The 20870-nt window shown below is 42.2% G+C and overlaps 1 protein-coding gene across 1 annotated transcript in view; it reads left to right on the top strand.

The window, feature by feature from the left end:
* LOC122935241 (kyphoscoliosis peptidase-like) overlaps window positions 1-19669 on the top strand; it is a 46824-nt gene extending 27155 nt beyond the window's left edge. Inside the window, exons 10-12 of the mRNA XM_044291003.1 lie at window positions 5743-5931; window positions 15397-15587; window positions 18612-19669. Coding sequence (XP_044146938.1) covers window positions 5743-5931; window positions 15397-15587; window positions 18612-19669 — 1438 coding nt within the window. The remainder of the gene's footprint in view (window positions 1-5742; window positions 5932-15396; window positions 15588-18611) is intronic.
* The last annotated feature ends 1201 nt before the right edge of the window (window positions 19670-20870 follow it).

Genomic DNA, 20870 nt, shown 5'->3' with positions numbered 1-20870 from the left:
AGTAGAATGGGTATGGATACGTCTGCAAAATCCACATGGATGTTGCCCGTGCATTGGGGACCGCAAATTGTTATCCACAATGCACGGAATGGCTGATCAACGGCCGCGTGCATGAGGTCTTAGTCCTTTCCAGATGGACAGGTGATAGTATGACTGCAAGATCAGACTACGCAGGGTTCGTTTTTAGTCTGTAATGACAAAGAGGTCTGAATAGGTGTTGTATACATGGAATAGTGGCATATTTTTTATTAAGACTATATGCCAAGTTTGGTTCATTTTTTATTTGAGATTGAACGGTTGCAAAGTTGTACAGTTGTGCACCCTTTCATACTATTTATGTAACGACAGCATAAAGTACACACGTGTGGGCTGAGAGAGTCCTTCCAAATTAATTTCTTTACCTAGTAGCAGAAGATCATGGAACCAAAGTTAAAGTGTAACGGTCATTCTTTTTTTTTATATTTGTAATGTGTAGGAGCAGTGAAACTGACCATTTTTTAAAAATATTCTTTCATTACTGAAATTGTACATTTCTATTAGAAAAATAGCTCTAAAGTGGCCCATTTTGTGCCTTAGCAACACTTCTCTGTCTCCTGTTGACGTAATAGTACGTCATGGCGGCAGGTGCATTCCAGCAATTTTGACTTACTATTACATCATGGTAATCGGGTGGGCACCGGAGAGGTGCGCACCCGATCACTGCAGCGGTCCGGCCGGTGGATAAACCCCTTTTATGCCGCGATCAGAGCTGACCGCGACATAGAAGGGATTTGCGGCGGGTGAGGGAGCCCATCAAGTCCCTGCGCTGCTGTGGCGGGGACCGATGGGTGACAAGGCAGCCCGATGCTGTGCTGCTTTCTACACACACATATTAGGTATTGCCACATCCATAACGACCGGCTCTATAAATATAACACATGATCCACCCTGTCCGATGAACACCGTAAAAATTTTTAATAAAAACTGTTTTAAAAAAAGAAATTTTTTTCACCTTACATCACAAAAAGTGCAACACCAAGCGATCAAAAAGGCTTATGCCCCCCAAAATGGTACCAATCAAACCGTCACCTCATCCTGCAAAAAATTAGCAGCTACCTAAGACAATCACCCAAAAAATAAAAATAAACTATAGCTCTCAGAACATGGAGACACTAAAACATAATTTTTTGGGTTTCAAAAATGCAATTATTGTGTAAAACTTAAATAAATATACATACTAGGTATTGCCACGTTCGTAACGACCTGCTCTATAAAAATATCACATTACCTAACCCCTCAGGTGAACTCAGGTGTAAAAACTGTGCTAAGGTCAGCTTGCCTCATAAAGTGTAATAATGAATGATAAAAAAATCATATGTACCCAAAAATAGTACCAATAAAAACTCTTCCTGCATAAAATGAGCCCCTGAACAAGACGATTGGCAGAAAATAAAAACAATATGGCGTTTTTCAAAAATGCTTTATTATGTAAAACTGAAACAAACAAAGTATACATATTTGATATCACTGCATCTGTAACAACCTGCTCTATAAAAATAGCGCATGATCTAACCTGTCAGATGAACGTTGTAAAAAATAAAAAATAAAAACAGTGCCAAAACAGCTATTTTTTGGTTACCTTGCATCACAAAAAACCATATGTACCCCAAAATAGTACCAATAAAACTGCCATCTTATCCCCTAGTTGCCAAAATGGGGTCACTTTTGGGAGTTTCTACTTTAGGGGTGCATCAGGGGGGCTTCAAATGAGACATGGTGTCAAAAAACCAGTCCAGCAAAACCGGCTTTCCCAAAACCATATGGCGCTCCTTTCCTTCTGCGCCCTGCCATGCACCCTTACATCAGTTTACGACCACATGTCAGGTATGAAGGTAATGATATACAATATCTTTAATTACATAGTTTAAGACAACTCAGATATCTATGTTACATACAGAAGTGGAGCAGTTTGGAACATGGCGGGTACCCACCAAAATGGTAGAGGAAGAAACAGTTTACTAACATAAGAGAACAGTTGAACTGTAAAAACAGCAACGAAATCCTGCATTTCATGAGTTTGGACAATGTGGTAAATTGAGTGTGTAGGGCAGCAGCTACAAATAATTGATTTGATAATTGTGATGATTCAAGTGGATCCAATGTCAGAGGTCACAGACTTATTCCCTGAATCCCTGAACAATTTCCATGGCCTCCAAAGCTGTAGGAACTTAGAATGTGATCTAGTTGCCCAGCTTGCCAACCCCTCCATCAAGAAAATTTGGTCAACTTTTTCATTCCAACTTTTTAATGAGGGAGGTGAGGAATTAAGCCAGTTTAATGGGATTAGCAACCTTGCTGCTTGGACTAGAAGGGTCGGTAAGTCAAACATCGAACGTTGCCATTTCTTGGAAGGTAGCCAAAGAAGTACTGATTGAGGGGTTAACTTTAATCTGGTGTTACAAACTTCCTTTATTTTTTGTTCAACCTGTTCCCAAAATGGAAGTGAATCAAAGGGCATTGCCACATAATATGGCCTAATGTACCTTTCTGGGTCTTACACCGCCAGCATAAGTCATGGTCTGCAAAACCCATTCTGAAGAGCTTATGAGGGTCATTGTACCATCAGGTTAGGGTTTTAAAAGAATGTTCTTGCATTTTTATACACCTGGAAAACCTGTGTGATCTCAAGAAGATCAGGTCAATCTCTTGTGGGGAGAAGGACCGAACTAGATCTTCTTCCCAATCTCTTATGAATACTTGGGTACTCCCACCTTTTTGGGGGATTAACCATTTATATAGGAGCGAAACACTATGCCTTGTGAGGTTTTAGTGAGAAGAGATTTGCTCAAACCATGTTGGGGTTGGCATAATAGCATAATTGGTAATTAGAGTTTGACACATGTTAATTAATTCCTGTTTAGCCAGAAAATCACCTTCTTTGATGTACTTGGAGCAGAGGATAGGAATATCTTCTCTATGTTTTAAATCGGATATCAGAGCCGTCATTGGGGTATCAGTTAGAAGGTCCCAGAATTGTGGAATACTGGGTGAATCTGGTTTAACTAGATAGGGAGTGTGTTTTGCTGGTAATCCAAAGAGGGGGATCTGAGAAGAGGTTTACATTAGGTTTAAGGTTCTGTATATTTAAATATATACCTTTGGTTAATCCTGTGGGAGTCTTATTGGGGGTGACAATTCCCCAGAGCCCTGCTTGTTGTTTACTGGATAGAAGGTCTAGTTCTATGTCGGAGTCAAGTGTTCGGTACTTGGGAACACATACCTGTAGCCAATCACTTTCTATTCTAAAAGCAGAGAAATTGCACATTTTTCACAAAATTTTGGGTAAATTTGGGACTTTTTCATAAATAAAGGTGACCTGTATTGACGCAAATCAATGACTGTCATGAAGTACAATGTGTCACGAAAAAAACGATCTCAGAATGGCTTGGATAAGTAAAAGCGTTCCAAAGTTATTACCACATAAAGTGACACATGTCAGATTTGCAAAAAATGGCCTGGGCATGAAGTTGAAAACTGGCCCAAATACCTGTTTTTCATGTCTGAGCTTTCCTTTCCCCCTGGAAGAAATCAGATTATCCTGGCAGATCTAATCCTATCACTGACAGTCCACAGGCTCTTCCCTCACTAATTCCAGCGTGTGATAAACAGCTGGAATCAGCAAGCGTATTCAATCACATCTGTATCTAATCCTATCCTGTATGTGTGCCTGATACACATCTTGTTGTGTGCAATACTGCCTGCTGAAGTGTATATTTAATCCCATCTTCAATGATACTGCCTGCTAAAGTGTGTATCTAATCCCATCTTCTATGATACTGCCTGCTGAAGTGAAATCCACAGTGCCCCCTTAACAGTGACATCCACAGTGCCCCCATAACAGTGACATCCACAGTGCCCCCATAACAGTGACGTCCACAGTGCCCCCATGACAATGACATCCACAGTGCCCCCATAACAGTGATATCCACAGTGCCCCCATGACAATTACATCCACAGTGCCCCCATAACAGTGACATCCACAGTGCCCCCCATAACAGTGACATCCACAGTGCCCCCCATAACAGTGACATCCACAGTGCCCCCCATAACAGTGACATCCACAGTGCCCCCATAACAGTGACATCCACAGTGCCCCAAAACAGTGACATCCACAGTGCCCCCCATAACAGTGACATCCACAGTGCCCCATAACAGTGCCATCCAGTGCCCCTAGTGCCATCAAATGCCCCCTATTTGTCAGCCAGTACCCCCTTGTGCCATCCAGTGCCCCCTAGTACCATTCAGTGCCTTTAGTACCATCCAATACCCCCACTATGCCATGCAGTGCCCCCTTGTTTGCCATCCAGTGCCCCTGTTTGCCATCAATTGCCCCCTTGTGCCATCCAGTTCCCCCATTGTGCCATCCATTGCCCCATTGTGCCATCTAGTGTCCCATTGTTTGCCATCCAGTGCCCCTTTTTGCCATGCATTGCCCCCTTGTGCCATCCAGTGTCCCACTTTTGCCATATATTGCCCCCATTGTGCCATACATTGCCCCCTTGTTCCAGCCAGTGCACTCATTGTTCCATGCAGTGCCCCTGTTTGCCATCCAGTTCTCCCACTGTGCCATCCAGTGCCTCCTTGTTTGCCATCCAGTGCCCCTGTTTGTCATGCATTGCCCCCTTGTGCCATCCATTGCCCCATTGTGCAATCCATTGCCCCCATTGAGCCATCCATTGCCCCCTTGTGCCATCCAACGCCCCTTGTGCCATCCAGTGCCCCCTTGTTTGCCATCCAGTGTCCTTGTTTGCCATGCATTGCCCCCTTGTGCCATCCATTTCCCCCTTGTGCCATCCATTGCCCCATGTGTCATCCACTGTGCCCAGTCACAAAGAAGCCTGTACACTGCAGAGAGCGGCCGGCAACCCATCGCATGCACACTAGCATTCAGCATAGTAAGCCTGCGTGGTGAGTGAAGATGGCTGCCCGACACTTTCTTCAGCAGGAGGCGGTGATGTCTCCTGCTCAAGAAAGGAAGAGAAGACAGGAAGACAAGAAGACGGACTTCGGCTGGAAGCAAAGAAAAGCCATCTGGAGGGACCACGTGACCGGGAGGCTAATCTCAAGAACGACTGCACTCTGGAAGGTAAGTATGGGACCAATAATCTTTCCTCCACAGGTTACTTTTAAATATACCGAAAAAAAGGTTAAGCCCGGAGAACCCCTTTAACACTATGTTATGTAAACAGAAGACAGAGGAGAGTTGCTAAGGCTCAAAATGGGCCATTTAGAGGTATTTTTCTAATAGAAATGTACAATTTCAGTAAGTAAAGTATATTACAAAATGTTCAGTATCACTGCCCTACACATTACAAAAATAAAAAAGAATGACAGTTACACTTTAAAAAGTGTTCTGTAGGATTTACATATTGATGACTTATTCCCCAGTATAGGATAAGATCGGTGCTGTTCTTGGTAAGCTGCAAGCAGGCCACAACACTCATGGGAGCACTGCAGCCTCCTCGAACAGTTAATTGGCTGGGGTGTCAGGAGTCAGATCCCCACTAATCTAATATTAATGGTCTATGCTGAGGATAGGTCATCAATATGTAAATCCCTCTAAGACTGTTAAACTTGATGATACATTAGAACCACTTTACTTATTAAATGGTATTTTTTACTAAACGGTTCTGCTTCCGTTCAGAAACTAAGATTATTTCTATGTAAAATATTATTAAAGATGTGAACTTCTCCCTCCTATAGACTTGTTGGTGTTCCATGCCAATCAGTTAGCGGCTACAGCAAGGGAACATCCTTCAAGACTGGACAGGAAGTATCTGGGGACCTGGACCACACTTGGAACATGGTATCTTTAGAAGGACATTGGCACTTGTTGGATTGCACATGGGGAGCTGGTTATGTTGATGAGAACATAAGCAAGTTCATTTTCCAGTAAGTAGAGAGATCTTTAGTTAGATATTCCAAGATAAAAGATGGCAGTTGTTCTTAAGAAGTAAAATGTTATTTGAGGGATGACTGTCAAGAGGGAAGGCAGAGGAGCATGTACTCCTTGGGCATTCTCAGCTCCAGATTTCCTAAACAATGCAGAACATGTATATAGGGGCACCCAGAGTCAATGTGGGTCATACTATGGAGTTATCATATTCAGTCTTTGAAGAATTGCATAAATGGAAGAATGGGCATATACAGAGCTGGCTGGACTCTTGGGCGATAAAGTGTCAATGACACTGCTTGTATTATAATTAGACATATTTTTTTTTTTTAAATGGGACAAGCTGTAGTTTTTACCATTTTTGCACACATTCACCTTTTTGATTGCTCTTTATTCAATAATAAAGCTTACCATAATGTCCCCAGTAGTAATAACTCCCCCTATAATGTGACAGTAGAAAAATGCTCCCTTAATGTGTGCCAGTACAAAACATGCCTCTTTAATTTGAGCGCCAGGAGAAAAAATGCCCCCTTATAATGTGTGCCAGAGTACTAAATGAACCCTAATAATGTGAGCTAGTACAAAAATGCCCCCGTTCTGTGCGCCAGTGCAAAAAATACCTCCGCTTAGTGCCCCTAGTTCAGCTAATGTCCCCACAGTGCCCCATAATGTGCTAGTATAAAATACCCCTTCTTAGTGCCCTCAGTAGATGCCCCATAGTGCTTCTGTACTCCCCTTTTCCATAGTGCCCCCTATTATGTGCCAGTAAAAAATTCCCCCATAGTGCGCCCAACAGCATTGTGCCAAAAAAAAAAGCACTAATACTTACCTCCATGCTTCTGGCAGCAGTGTGATGCCTGTGTCCTACGCTGTATGCTGCCCGTTTCAGGTGGTGCGACAGTAATGACAGCTGCCTTTTCTGGCCTCTGATAGGCTTCAGGCCTAGTGCTTTGAGCTTATCAGTGGAACAGGGAAGAGAGATGCCTCTCCTCTGCTCCACCACAGCATCCTACTGTATTACTGTTCACAATGGAAGTGCTCATTTCCTATTGTCCTGCTGCTGCCACCTCCCACTTATCTCCAGGGCCACTCCGCCTGAGGTGATCACTTTGCCTTGCCTACTTGGCGGTGTGGCCCTGGGGCACCCTCAGGAACAGTGGGCCCCAGCACTTACCCGGGTATGCTGGGTGCTGATGACAGACCTGGGTATAGATTATGACATCTAATGGAGTAAGCCACATACTTTTCCTGTTTGATTTGTTGGAATATGTACATGAAATTGGAGGCATAGGGAATTACAGTAGGATCTCATAAAAGTCTATGGGGAACATTTAATAAAGACTGGTGTTTCCTATGCCGGTCATAGTTGTCAGTTAAACTAACCCTAAAATGTTCTTCAATTATATAAATGTAAAAAGTCTAAATCTGAAGGTGTCAGGCCCTTTACAGAGTAATGAGGGGGTAAAACATTATTTTTTTTCTCCACTGTATTCACTGAAGAAAATAAACTGTCAGATGAAATGCAGATGAAAAAGTCAATTCCCCATTAAAAAGTCCCCTGCTGCCCAGGAAGAAGTACAGCGGTGTCCTCAATGAGATTAAAATAGACAAATCGCCGGGACCAGATGGTATACACTCCAGTTTCCTAAGAGAATTAGGTTATGTCATAGCCAGACCCTTATTATGATAGTTAAGGACTCTATAATGACAGGGAGTGTTCCACAGGATTGGCGCATAGCAAATGTGACAATATTCAATAAGGGTCCAAAAACAGAGCCCGGAAACTAGGCCGGTAAGTTTAACATCTTTCGTGGGTAAACTGTTTAAAGGTTTTGTAAGAGATGCTATATTGGAGTAACTCAATAAAAATAAGCAAATAACTCCATATCAGCATGGCTTCATGAGGGATCGGTCATGCCAAACTAATTTTAATTCAGATTTCTATGAGGAGGTAAGTTCTAGACTGACAGCAGTGAATTAATGGATGTTGTATCTCTGGACTTCCTCCAAAGCATTTGACACTGTACCACATAAAAGGTTAGTAAATACAATGAGATGCTTGGACTGTGAGAAAATGTCGTATGTGGGTAAGTAACCTGCTCAGTAATAGAAAACAGAGGGTGTTATTAATGGTACACACTTAGATTGGGTCACTGTCACTAGTGGAGTACCTCAGGGGTCAGTATTGGGCCCTATTTTCTTCCATATATTATAATGATCTGTAGAAGACTTGAACAGTAAAATATATTTTTGCAGATGACACTAAACTGTGTTAAGTAATAAACACGAAGAGGACACTATACGCCTACAGAGGGATCTGGATAGATTGGAGGGTTGGGCAGAGAAGTGGCAGATGAGGTTTAACCACTGACAAATGTAAGGTCATGCACATGGAAAGGAATAATGCAAGTCACCAGTACATACTAAATGTTAAAACACTGGGTAACACTGACATGGAAAAGGACCTAGGAGTTTTAGTGAACCGAAAACTAAGCTGAAGAAACCAGTGCCGTGCAGCTGCTGCCAAGGCCAATAAGATAATGGGTTGCATCAAAAGGGGCATAGATACCCATGATGAGAACATAGTCCTGCCACTTTACAAATCACTAGTCAGACTACACATGGAGTACTGTGTACAGTACTGGGCTCCTGTGAACAAGGCAGACATATCAGAGCTGGAGAGGGTTCAGAGGAGGGCAACTAAAGTAAAAACTGGAATGGGTGGCCTACAGTACCCTGAAAGATTATCAAAATGAGGGTTATTCACTTTAGAAAAAAGATGACTAAGGGGAGATCTAATAACTATGTATAAATATCAGGGGTCAGTACAGAGATCTCTCCCATAATCTATTTATCCCCAGGACTGTGAGGGAGGGGACATCCTCTGCGTCTGGCGGAAAGAAGGTTTCTACACAAACCTAGAAGACAATTCTTTACGGTAAGAGCAGTGAGACTATAGAACTCTCTGCCTGAGGAGGTTGGTGATGGTGAGTTCACTAAAAGATTTCAAGAGGGGTCTGGATGTATTTCAGAGATGGATTGGTCGATCCAGGGAGTTATTCTGATTGCCTGATTGGAGTCGGTAAGGAATTTTTTTCACCTAAAGTGAGGATAATTGGCTTCTACTCACAGGGTTTTTTTGCATTCCTCCTGATCAACTTGCAAGATAAGAGGCTGAACTGGACCCGTATTTATTCACAGCGAATCTCGTTGAAAAACGTATATTTCCTGGTTGCAGAGAGCCTTTATAGTGGTGTAGAACACTGTGCCTTGCAGTAACACGCATAGAGGTCTGCTTTGGTAGTGGAATAATACTGTGAGTCAGTATGACATGCAGATGACAGGCGTTGTTCTTAGAATCACTGCACACTTCATTTATTTGGGCAGTCACGGGGCCAAAAAACCAAAGTATGAACTCAGCCTTAGAGGTCGATGTTAGCGCCAACAAGAGGCGCACTCCTTTTACACCGTCGTCAGCTGATTCCACATAGATGTCTACAGTACCTGTTCTATTAAACGCTTTTACAAGTAGAGCCCCCCGACAGAGTGGAGAGGCTATGTGCTGTGTAGATCAGTTGGCACTGCAGATATGGCGTGGCGGTGCACATGTCATAGGATTGGCGTCCCATGTAATAGTAGTAATGAAAGACCGGCACTCTATTAATATTAGCGGGAGATTTGAATATGCCTCTTAATCCCCTTTTGGATACGTCTTCAAGAAAATCAGCTCTCCCCTCTAAGGCAATCAAAGCTACTCTGGCTAGAATGTTCAAACTTGGTTTGGTTGATGTGTGGAGATGTCTTAATCCTACTAATCTTGACTACTCTTTTTTTTCTGCAGCCAACAACTCATATAGCAGAATTGATTATGTATTAATCTCCAAAGAACACTTGCAACTTTGCTCTTTCGGCGAAAATAGGGTCCATGACGCTATCAGACCATTCACCAGTCTTCTGCTCCATCCGCCCTTCACAAGGTATGGGTAAGAAATCTGGTTGGAGGTTCAACGAGTCCATCTTGGAAAATGCCAAACATAAGAATAAAATACTTTCCCTCCTAAAGGAATACTTCCAAATTAATCATACTTCTGACATTTCCCCAAATACCCTATGGGATGCCCATAAAGCCTATATAAGGGGACAATTGATAAGCCTATGCTCTTATCTGAAGAAAGAGGCCAACAAAAAAATAGACTCCCTTCTTTCCAGGATTAATAACTTAGAGAAGACTCATAAAATTTCTTTATTGCAACTTCACTTATCTGAACTTATTTTACTCAAAACAGAGCTTAAAAATTTACTAAATGAGCGCTCTGCGAAGTATTTTTTAAGCTCTCAGCAAAAAATTTTTTGCTCATGGCGATAAAGCAACAAAGTTTCAGATGCAACGGATTAAACGTAGGAAACTGAATGGCTTTATACATAAAATTACCTCTCCAGCAGGTTCAATGTTGCTCAAAACAGAAGAAATAGCAGAAACAGTTTAAGTTGTATTATGAGTCCCTGTATAATCTCCCCCCCCCCCCATCTTCCTGATCCTGGACTGGATAAGGAACAAAATATCTCTTCCTTTCTTAGCTCGCTTCATCTCCCTATCCTTACAAATAACCAACATGACCAGCTGGCTGCTCCGTTTACTATAGCGGACATTCAAGAAGCACTTAATTCATCCCCGACCGGGAAATGCCCCGGACCGGATGGTTTACCTCTGTCCTATTATAAAGCTTATTCCGAAGTCCTGTTTCCCCACCTACTTCCAATATGCAATAATGCTCTGCATAACTCCCCTGTGTCATCCGATATGTCTAGAGCTACGATAACAATTATTCCCAAACCAGGTAAGGATCATTCCATCTGCTCAAATTACCGTCCCATATCTTTGCTTAACACTGACCTTAAACTATTGGCCAAAATGTTGGCTACTAGACTGCAAAAACTACTCCCCTCCCTGATCCATCCAGACCAGGTCGGATTTGTTAAGGGAAGAGAGGGTAAGGACAATGTTATGAAAGTTCTAAATGCATTGTACTTCTCCTCTTTTAAAAAAATACCCATAGTTCTCTTAGGTACCGATGCCGAGAAGGCGTTTGACAGAATAGACTGGCTATATATTAGTCTTACACTGGCCAAATTTAATATCCCTGTTCAATTCTCAAATGCAATCAGGGCTATGTATCACTCCTCCTCGGCATCGGTACTAGTTAATGATACCCTGTCTCCCTGCTTTAGTATAAGGAATGGCACAAGACAGGGCTGTCCCCTGTCCCCGCTTATTTTCGTATTGGTTATGGAGACGCTTTTACAATCCCTGAGACAGCAAACAGATATTATAGGACTTAAAGTGGGAAGTCAGGAAATCAAATTAGCTGCATTTGCTGATGACCTCTTGATCTGCACAACCAATCCGAAAAAATCTCTTCCTGCTATCTTATCGTTGTTGGATTTATTTGGGTCACTCTCTAATTTCAAGGTAAACCCTGCTAAATCTCAACTCATTCATAGTGGGTTCCCTCCCTCAACAATTAGAATTCTTAAGCTCCAATCCCCCTTTAACTGGTCCACACAAAGATTGACGTACCTGGGAGTGAACATATCCCCTAATACTAAAGACTTATACAAACTAAACTTTATTCCTCTTTTAAAGTCGGTTATTGACCAGATGGACTCGTTGGACCTCCCTTTTCTGTCTTGGTTTGGCAGAAAGAATATGGTATCGGCATTGATTCTACCCAAATTGACATATGTCATGCAGGTTCTGCCTATCAAGATACCGAAATCCTTCTTTAATAGATTTAACAAAGCAGTACGTCATTTTATTTGGAAGGGTCGCAGACCGAGAATTGCATTGGACACTCTCACCAAACCAAAGGAGCTAGGTGGGATTAATCTCCCAGATCCTGAAATATACATGAAAGCCATACATCTAGCCAGAGTAGTAGATTGGATTAGAGCTCCCCCCCCATAAATTTTGGGTTCAGATGGAAAATAGCTTTCTCCCCTCCAATCCCAGAGCTGTTCTGCTTGCTGGGAAATCCTTTCCCCCAACTTCTCAAATCCAAAACCCTATGATAAGATGCTCATTGGCAGTTTGGGAATGGTTCTCCTCTAGTGGTATAATGCTTACCACTCCTTCCTCACTTCTGACTTTGGGAGATGTCATTGATTTAGCACCCTTGGATTTAAAAGGGACTTGTAGCCCTGTGGTTAAGCAGTCTAACTTACTCATATCAGATATCCTAAAAGAACACAATACCTTCCCCCCCCCTTCCTCTCCTTTTTACTAACTTGAAAGAATCTATGTCTCTTTCATTTGTACACAAATATATACTATCTGAAATGGCTTCGGCGGAGAGCCTTCCTAAGGTGACACCTCTGTTCCCATGGTTTGAAGGGCTAATTGGATCTAAACAAGCGCCTAATAGATTCATTTCATTCATATACAAAAGGATCAAGTCACCGGTGACTGACATTACACCAGCTATAGTGAGAGTTTGGGAAAAAGATCTCAATCGATCCCTAACCCCCACTGAAATCAAGACTATGTTTTCTGTTCCACATAAAATTTCAAGGTGCGTGCGTGTTCAGGAAAATGGGTACAAGATTATGATGCGGTGGTACAAAACTCCAGAAAATATTGCACAATACTTTTCCAATGTTTCCGACTCCTGTTGGAGATGCAAAACCTCCAAGGGCACTTTCTACCACATATGGTGGGAATGCCCAACTATTCAATCATGGTGGCATTCCATAATAATTAAATGTAATAAGATTTGTGGCACTTCTTTAGTATGTTCTCCTGAACTGACTCTCCTTGGCCTGGGGATGGATGGGATCCACAAGAAGGTCAGGTCCTTATTACTTATACTATTAGCTGCATCTAAAATTTTAGTTGCTGCCGCCTGGCTTTCTACAGAGGCCCCAGATGAGGCTAAATGGACACAAAAGGTGGACCAACTGTATAGATTAGAGGAACTCTCTCATTGGGAAACCCGCACTAGAAGCACCTTCCTGGACATGTGGGCTCCGTGGAAGACGTTTAGGGGCCTTTCTTGATTTTTACTTGCTTATTTTTTCTAGCTTTCTTTTCTCATAATTACCATTTTACTCTTTCTCTATTGTATAGGGCAAATAACTGACTTAGTACCGTACCCTGTTGCTGCATCAAGTGAGCTATAACGTATATTTGTATCTTATCTGATTTATACCATTTGTTTTGTTGATGTTTTCTCCACTTCCCTTTCCCCATTTATGTTAATTTATGGCACTGCTTACTGATTTGCTGTGTTATGATGTGCTGGTATGACTTAATACCGTATATTTATATTTTTGTACTTTCATATCGGCGCTACTTTCCCGCCATTGTCATCTATCTTTGTTATTATTTGAAAAACAATAAAAATTGTTAATTAAAAAAAAAAAAGAAAGACCGGCACTCACTCTGGGAGTCTTGCAAATATTTCTTTATTGCACATATCAAATCTGTGACGCGTTTTGGCACTGACTCTATGTGGCAATAAAGAAATATTTGCAAGACTCCCAGAGTGAGTGCCGATCCTTCATTACTACTAGAGTGGAGAGGGTGTCAGCAGTAAGTTTGTGTTGACGTCACTGATTATTTTGCCGTTCCTCTGATCCATCAGAACGATAACCCTAAAAAACTGATCCTGTCTGTTGAGCATCCATCTGCACTCAGTCAGCATTTGGTCAGTAAACCATCAGTATTGCTAATGCAAAAAATAAAACTGGAGTGGATCCAAAACAGAGATGACACGTGAATGGAATTTTTTGGATGTCTTCTGTGTTTTGTACCCACTCCTGCTTTTGGCTACCAAATCACAAGCCAATTCTTATGGGACCATACAGGCCTTACAGCTGCTACACAGACAGGATCGGTTTTGCGTCTCATTTTTTCTTCCTTCTGACAGATCAGAAGAAGGGTCAAACAAATGATGATGTCAGCCAGGCCGAAAGGCAAAATAGTGGCCCAGTCATGAAGTGGGGAGGGTGGAAACAGCAGGAGTAGTCCATAAAGTGGCCCTATGACATAGTGGTAAGGTGGAAGTAGCATGAGGAGACCACAGAGTGGCCCAATAACAGATTCTGGAGGTGCCGGCAGCTTCAGGAGGAGGCCACAGAGTGGCAAGGTGACATAGTGTGGAGGTGGCAGCAGCATGATGAGACCACAGAGTGGCAATGTGACATAGTGTGGAGATGGCAGTAGCATCAGGAGACCACAGAGTGGCAAAGTGACATAGTAGGAAGGTGAGTGGCAATGTGAGTACCAGCTGAAGATGGTGGGTTAAAGAAGAAGGAGCACTTGGCATCAGATGTGTGGTGTCAGGCGGGTGGCAGCATCAGAATAGTAGCTGAGGCAGGTAGCCAGAAGAAACCGGTCTCTTTTGTCAAAATGTTGGTGTGGCACCATAAATGATCTAGTCTGATGCATCAGGCATTGGTGGGTGGAAATCCTGGCTGATCCACACCTGATTCATCTTGATAAAAAGGTCAGTCTCTCCACAGGCGAGTTCTTCTTGGGGTAACTGTGGCCCCCGCCGCACTAAACAGCCCGCTCTGATGCCACACTACTGTCTGGGCAGGACACCTTTCCAGGGCAAACTCTGCTAGTTGCAGCCACAAATCCAGTTTGGCTGTCAAGTAGTCCAGTGGATCTTCAATGTGGGGTGGCAGGGTGCTGTCCAATTATGCCACCACATGCTGGTTTAGGTCCTGCTCCAGGTCTAGCTGCTTCTGAGTAGTTTCTTCACTAGGCGGGTTAAGAAAGCTGCTCATCAGCGACTCTAGACTCAAGTTGCTGATGATGGAGCTTGAACTGCTAATTGGTACTGACGACTGTGGGTGGTCTTGGGTGGGGTATTTATATGCAATTCTGCCATATGTTTTTTATGCTTGACAAAGGCTGTTGCACAGCCGAAACGTTGCTGATTTTTTGTATGCTGTGAAGTCCTAAAAAAGATGCAATGATGGGAGATGCTGCCACCGCTGTTTGATTTTCACGTATTCTCTGGCTGATTGGATCCGTGGCTGGTGCGGGGCTGTTGCAACTCCCTACAACAAGGACGGACCATTGAGTGCTGCTCCTGCACATTTGTCTCTACTATTTATAGGGCTGTGACATCACAGGGCTGGCTGGCTGCTTATGGGTGATCCCGCCTTATCAGAGTTCCTTTCTCCATGTCCTTACACGTGCAGCAGCCATTTTAGGAAATAATGCAATTCGTTATCACGAATCTCAAGGAAATTCAGATTCGGTGGGAATCAAATTTTTCGACAACTTCGATTCGCTCATCTCTAGTTACTATGTTACTATGTTATGTTGTGTCCTATTATGATGCTATCTTGCTTACAATTGACTTGGAGGTGCTATGTCAAATTGTCTCTGTAGGTTAGATCCGTTAGTGACACTTTTCCACCATACCTTTTTTCCTTCTCTCTTTTTCTTCAAGGTACAATGAGTTCTATTTCCTTACTCATCCTTCTCTTTTTATTGGTGATCACTACCCTGAGAAAACAGATTTTCAATTACTGGAGCCAAAGCTGTCCCAGAAGCAGTTTGAGCAAAGTGTTCACCGCAGGAGCCACTTCTACAGCTTAGGCTTGATTTCCTCTCAGCCAGAAACAGCCATTATTGAAACAGGTAAATATTCTCAATAGATTATGGATGGTGTTGAGCTTGTTTCTCCATGGAAGATTTTTGCTTATTTTTTCTAATTGTGTTTGGATGCTTATGGGCCAAGCCAAATCAGGAAGAAGGTAAATAAGATAACATTAGCAGTGATGGCCAGTTCGCATTGTTCGCCTGCAAACACATGCGGGCTGCCATCTTTTCTCACAAGTCCGGTAAGCTCTTACCTGTGCGCAAGCCGGTCTGAAACAAATGCGGTCACCGGGAGCAGGCAGTTCCGAGAACAGCCGCCGGGGGCCTTCATCGGGCTGTTCTCGGAACTGCCTGCTCCCGGTGACCGCATTGGATTTCAGACCGGCTCGCGCACGGGCACAGGTAAGGGCTTACCTGTGCCTCGCCAGACTTGTGAGAAAAGATGGCAGCCCGCATGTGTTCGCGGGCGAACTGACCATCACTGAACATTAGCACACCAGCACAATTTCTAAACACATTTTACATGTATTTTACTGAGAAAAAAAGACATAGACAAGCAGTATTTTCCCATTCATACTATGCGGCCAGAAACATGTGGACCCCTGGCAAACACACCTATGTTACCCTATTGGACATCCCATCGCAAAAACATGCCATAATTATCGAGTTGGGCCAGCATTTTGAGGTTATTACAGTCCCCACTTCTTCTGCAAAGGATTTCCTTTGAGTTTCTTGTGTCTTTGTGGGAATTTGCAAGCATTTCTGAGATCAGGCACTAATGTTGGACTAGAAGGTTGGCATGCCAAAGGGATTTCAGGAGGTCAGAAGTCCCTCTAGGCCACTTGAGTTCTTCTTCACTAATCTCACCAAAGCATGCCCCTAAGGAGCTTGCGTTGTTTACAAGGGCACAGTTATGCTGACACAGTAAAGAGCTATCCACAAACTGTTGCCACTAAGGCTACTTTCACATTAGCGTTCGGGGATCCGCTTGTGAGTTCCGTTTGAAGGCTCTCACAAGCGGCCCCGAACGGATCCGTCCAGCACTAATGCATTCTGAGTGGATGCGGACACCCGAACGCTGCTTGCAGTTACAATGGAAGTCAATGGGGGCGGATCCGTTTGAAGGTGACACAATATGGTGCATTTTTCAAACAGATCCGCCCCCCATTGACTTTCAATGTAAAGTCTGGACGGATCCGTCTGAATACAAATTGTACTTAGACTTTTTTAGTGAAATATAATGCAAACGGTTTCTTCTGAACGGATACCATCGTTTGCATTATAGGAGCGGATCCGTCTGTACAAATACCAGACGGATCCGCTCCGAATGCAAGTGTGAAAGTAGCCTAACATATAAGCAACAATTGTGTAAAATGTCTTTGTATGCTATAGCATTAACAGGACCATTCACCTAGCCCAAAACCTGAAAAGCAGCCCTATACCATTACCCCTCCTCTAATATATAGTTTCGATTAGCACTAGGCATTATTGTAGGTAGTGTTCTCCAAGCATCTACCAAACCCAGATCCTATAAGTGATTCATCACTTCACAAGACACATTTCTGCTACTCCAGAGTCCAGTTGTGGCATGTTTTACGGCACTCCAGCCAATGATTGGCATTGTGCTTAGTAGTCTAAGGCTGGTGTGCAGGTGCTCAACCCATTTAAAGTCCTTGTGCTGATATTATTTCCAGAGGCAGTTTAGAACTCTATGATGAGTGAGGGATGCCAGCAAGAATTGGTGAATCTAACGCACAACATGCTTTAGAATTGGACTGATCTGCTATTTGAATTTGCATGGCACACCGTTTCATGGCTGAGGTATTTTTCTAAGACCAAGGGAGATCTAGCAGATCATAATTTTCACAAACTGACTGGTGGCAAGGGCGGCATCTTATGACAGCACCACATTTAACTCCACTGAGCTTTTCCGTATGACCCATACTGATACCACCGTTTGTCTATGGAGTAGGCATAGGTGTGTGCTTCATTTCATTTATTGATTTTACCTCAATAGTTTGGAGAACAGTCTAATGCAAACGACTAATAAATATATGGGTATTTATTAAAGGGTCTGCCTATTTACAGTAATCTTCTTTTGTTACAAGGCTTCCCCATCATCTGATTAGAGGGTACTGCTTGAAGCCCCAATGATCAGCTGTAATTTGTGAGGACTCTGTGGAATACAAAGGTGCAGTTTCCTTGCAGATCTACCACAGGCCAAATAGAGCAATATAGAGTGCTGTCTTGAGAACCTGACATGCTGTATGTAGTCACTTGACATTATGGCTAAGACATGAGGGTTATTCCACCTATTAACTGAGAATCCCTTAATAGATATTTGAAAATGGGTTTTCAAAACCTAGCAAAGCCCTCAGTAGCTGATCTATTACACAGTGTTTTCTGGCCAAATCTGTAATAACTGCCTATGGTAGTTCATTTCTAAAGTATTAATCTGTACAATGGCATACATAGCAATAGAAGAAGCCTTCTTTGCAGCTAATATGGTGCTGATAGGGTAGTTACTAGTGGAAATTCACAGTTGATCCGAAGCAGTTTGTCCTTTTGTCCTGATGGCAAGCACTGTATTTGCATCTTTTCTCTTTAGCCTTAATAATCCCCCTCCTCCCCCAAACATACACACATTTTTCCTTTGTTATCTGTATTTTATTTTTATTTTTTTTTTGGAAAGTTGGGATCATTTTCTACTGAACTTTTCCATTTGACTATTGTGTCCAGAGTTTATTCATTTGTATGCACTTTTTCTGTCTTTTTGCTCAGCACAGCAGTCAAAGATCCTTGCAAAACCAAGATAAAAAGGAAACTCAGTATAGCAAGTAGATTGTTACTCAAAGCTGTTAAATAGAACTTGTGTCTTTACTCTTTTTTCATTCTTGAGACAGAAAGTAATTGTTGGATCTGATATGGCATGTTCTCTAGGAAATGTAGCCAAGGTCAAGTACATTTATCAAGACAATTCCTGATAGCCAGAAAATGTAATTGGTTAAGATGCTCAGGGAGGTAAATACTATTTTAGTAACTATATATATATGTTTTTCCTAGAACAAGGGAAAGCGTCTGTCACTATAGAAAGCCAGAACAACCTGTTATTCCTCTTCAGCCTACAAGAAACAGAAGATCCTGGTCTTCTAAGAGTCATGGATCACGAAGCCAAATTTGATATTTACCCACAAAAGACTGGACAGCAGATTTTACACATTTATGCAAAGAAACAAGATACAAAAGAGGCTTACCAGATGGTCCTGGATTACAGAATAGATTGCAAAGATGTTTACAACAAGATAAAGATCCCTAAATGTCTCAGTAACCCTGTTGGTCCTAGTTGGTTGTCACAGAAAATAGGGCTTTGTTCCCCTTCCCACAAAGATCCAGTAATCTATGCAAATAATGGATGCTGTACTATTAGATTTTCTATGGAAAAGACACTAAAACTCACTGCCAGTCTCAAATCAGATGAAGGGAAAAACATTTTTCATCACATCATACAAACTGTACAGAACCATAAAGTGGAGTTTAGCATTCATCTCCCACAATCTGGTCATTATGTTCTCCAAATATTTGATTCTGTTGTGGGGTATGTCTGCAACTATCTCATAATATGTTTAAACCCCAAGGTCAAATGTCTACCATTCCCAGCTTTACTAAGCAACCCAGTTGGCCCAAATCCAGACACAGAAAAGGCCGGTCTTCTTCAACCTTCTCACATGGAGCCAATTATTCGTACAGAAGATGGATGTTGTACTATCAGTTTCAAACTCAACAAATATCTAAAACTAAGCAGCAGCTTGAAGTCTGACAAAATGCAGACTATCCTTCACCATGTAATACAAAGGGCAGAAAAGCATAAAGTTGAATTTAATATCCGTCTTCCCCATTTTGGTTCTTATGTTTTCCAGATATTTGACGGTAATAATGAATATATCTGCAATTATCTACTGCATTGCTCAAATCCTTCAGTCAAATGGCCACCCTTTCCAAGTTTACTCCATAGTCCAGTTGGTCCCAGCCCAGAGACAGAAATGGTTGGACTGTTTCAGCCATCACATCCAGACCCAATTGTCCACACAGAAGATGGATGTTTTACCCTAAGTTTTTACTAACCGAATATTAAACCTCACAGTTGGTCTGAAGTCTGAAGACAGGCAGATGGCACGCAATGCTATGCATGTTATACAGAGCATACAAAATCATAAATTAAAGCTTAGTGTTCGCCTCCCAGGTCCGGGTTCTTATGTTCTACAGATATTTGATGCCTCTTGGCTACATTTGCAACTATTTAGTATCATGCTCAAATCCTAAAGTAAAATGGCCTCCTTTTCCTTCCAGCCTTCATAATCCTGTTGGACCAAATCCAGACACAGAGAAAGCTGGTCTCACTCAGCCTTCACATCCTGACCCTATAATTGATTCAGAAGATGGTTGCTTTACGGTCAGTTTCGCACTTATGACAGACCTAAGTATTTTTCCAACTTTACACTCTGATGAAATAGAAATGACTCCAGAGATGACCCGAAGACATGTCTTCCAGACTGTAATAGAAGGCAATGTGCAAATAAAGGTCCACCTTCCACAGTCAGGAACCTATGTGCTGCATGTGAATGTCAAACCTAAAAACAGTAACATGTACAAGCACCAGTGTAACTACCTCATTATATGTAAAAGTTCCACAGTGAAGTGGCCACCATTTCCATTAGCATACACAGATTGGGCTGAGCAATTTGATCTTGTTAAGCCCCTGGAAGGTGTTCTACCTCAGAATATTAATGTTTCCTTCAAGCTTCGGATTCCTGATGTTACTGAAGTGAGTGTAAAGGGAAAGGATTTCTTTCCGCTGAGCCTTGGTAAGGGCGGTTACTGGGAAGGGTCTTGTAGTACAGAGGATTGCAAGTACATGTATGTCACTACTAGTTCTGAAGATGACCCAAAACTAGGAAGTTTGTTCTGCAATATCAAGTGGGAGAGAAGAGTATACAGAGTGGATGGAACAAAACGGCTTCATTCAGATGAACCCATTTGCACTATTTATTATTTTTTTATCCTACAGTGTTATTTTACGAGATGTTTTTCTATAAAAGATTTTTAATGCAATGAGGCTAATGTACTATAAAATGTATTCTTATAACTATGAGCAAAATACGTTGGTAATATACACGTTGAACAAGATATTGCAAAGTTTCATGACCTATTTATTTTTTTAATCATGATACACAATAGAAGTAGATAGTAGCACCATGCCGCATCTGTTCAGTTGTATAAAGGTAACCTATATCTGATAACAACCTGTTGGAAGTTCACAATATG

This window comes from Bufo gargarizans, chromosome 4, assembly GCF_014858855.1.
Source record: "Bufo gargarizans isolate SCDJY-AF-19 chromosome 4, ASM1485885v1, whole genome shotgun sequence".
Taxonomy (NCBI): Eukaryota; Metazoa; Chordata; class Amphibia; order Anura; family Bufonidae; genus Bufo; species Bufo gargarizans.
Note: the sequence above shows the minus strand (reverse complement) of the source record. Positions and strands in the feature narration are given on the sequence as shown.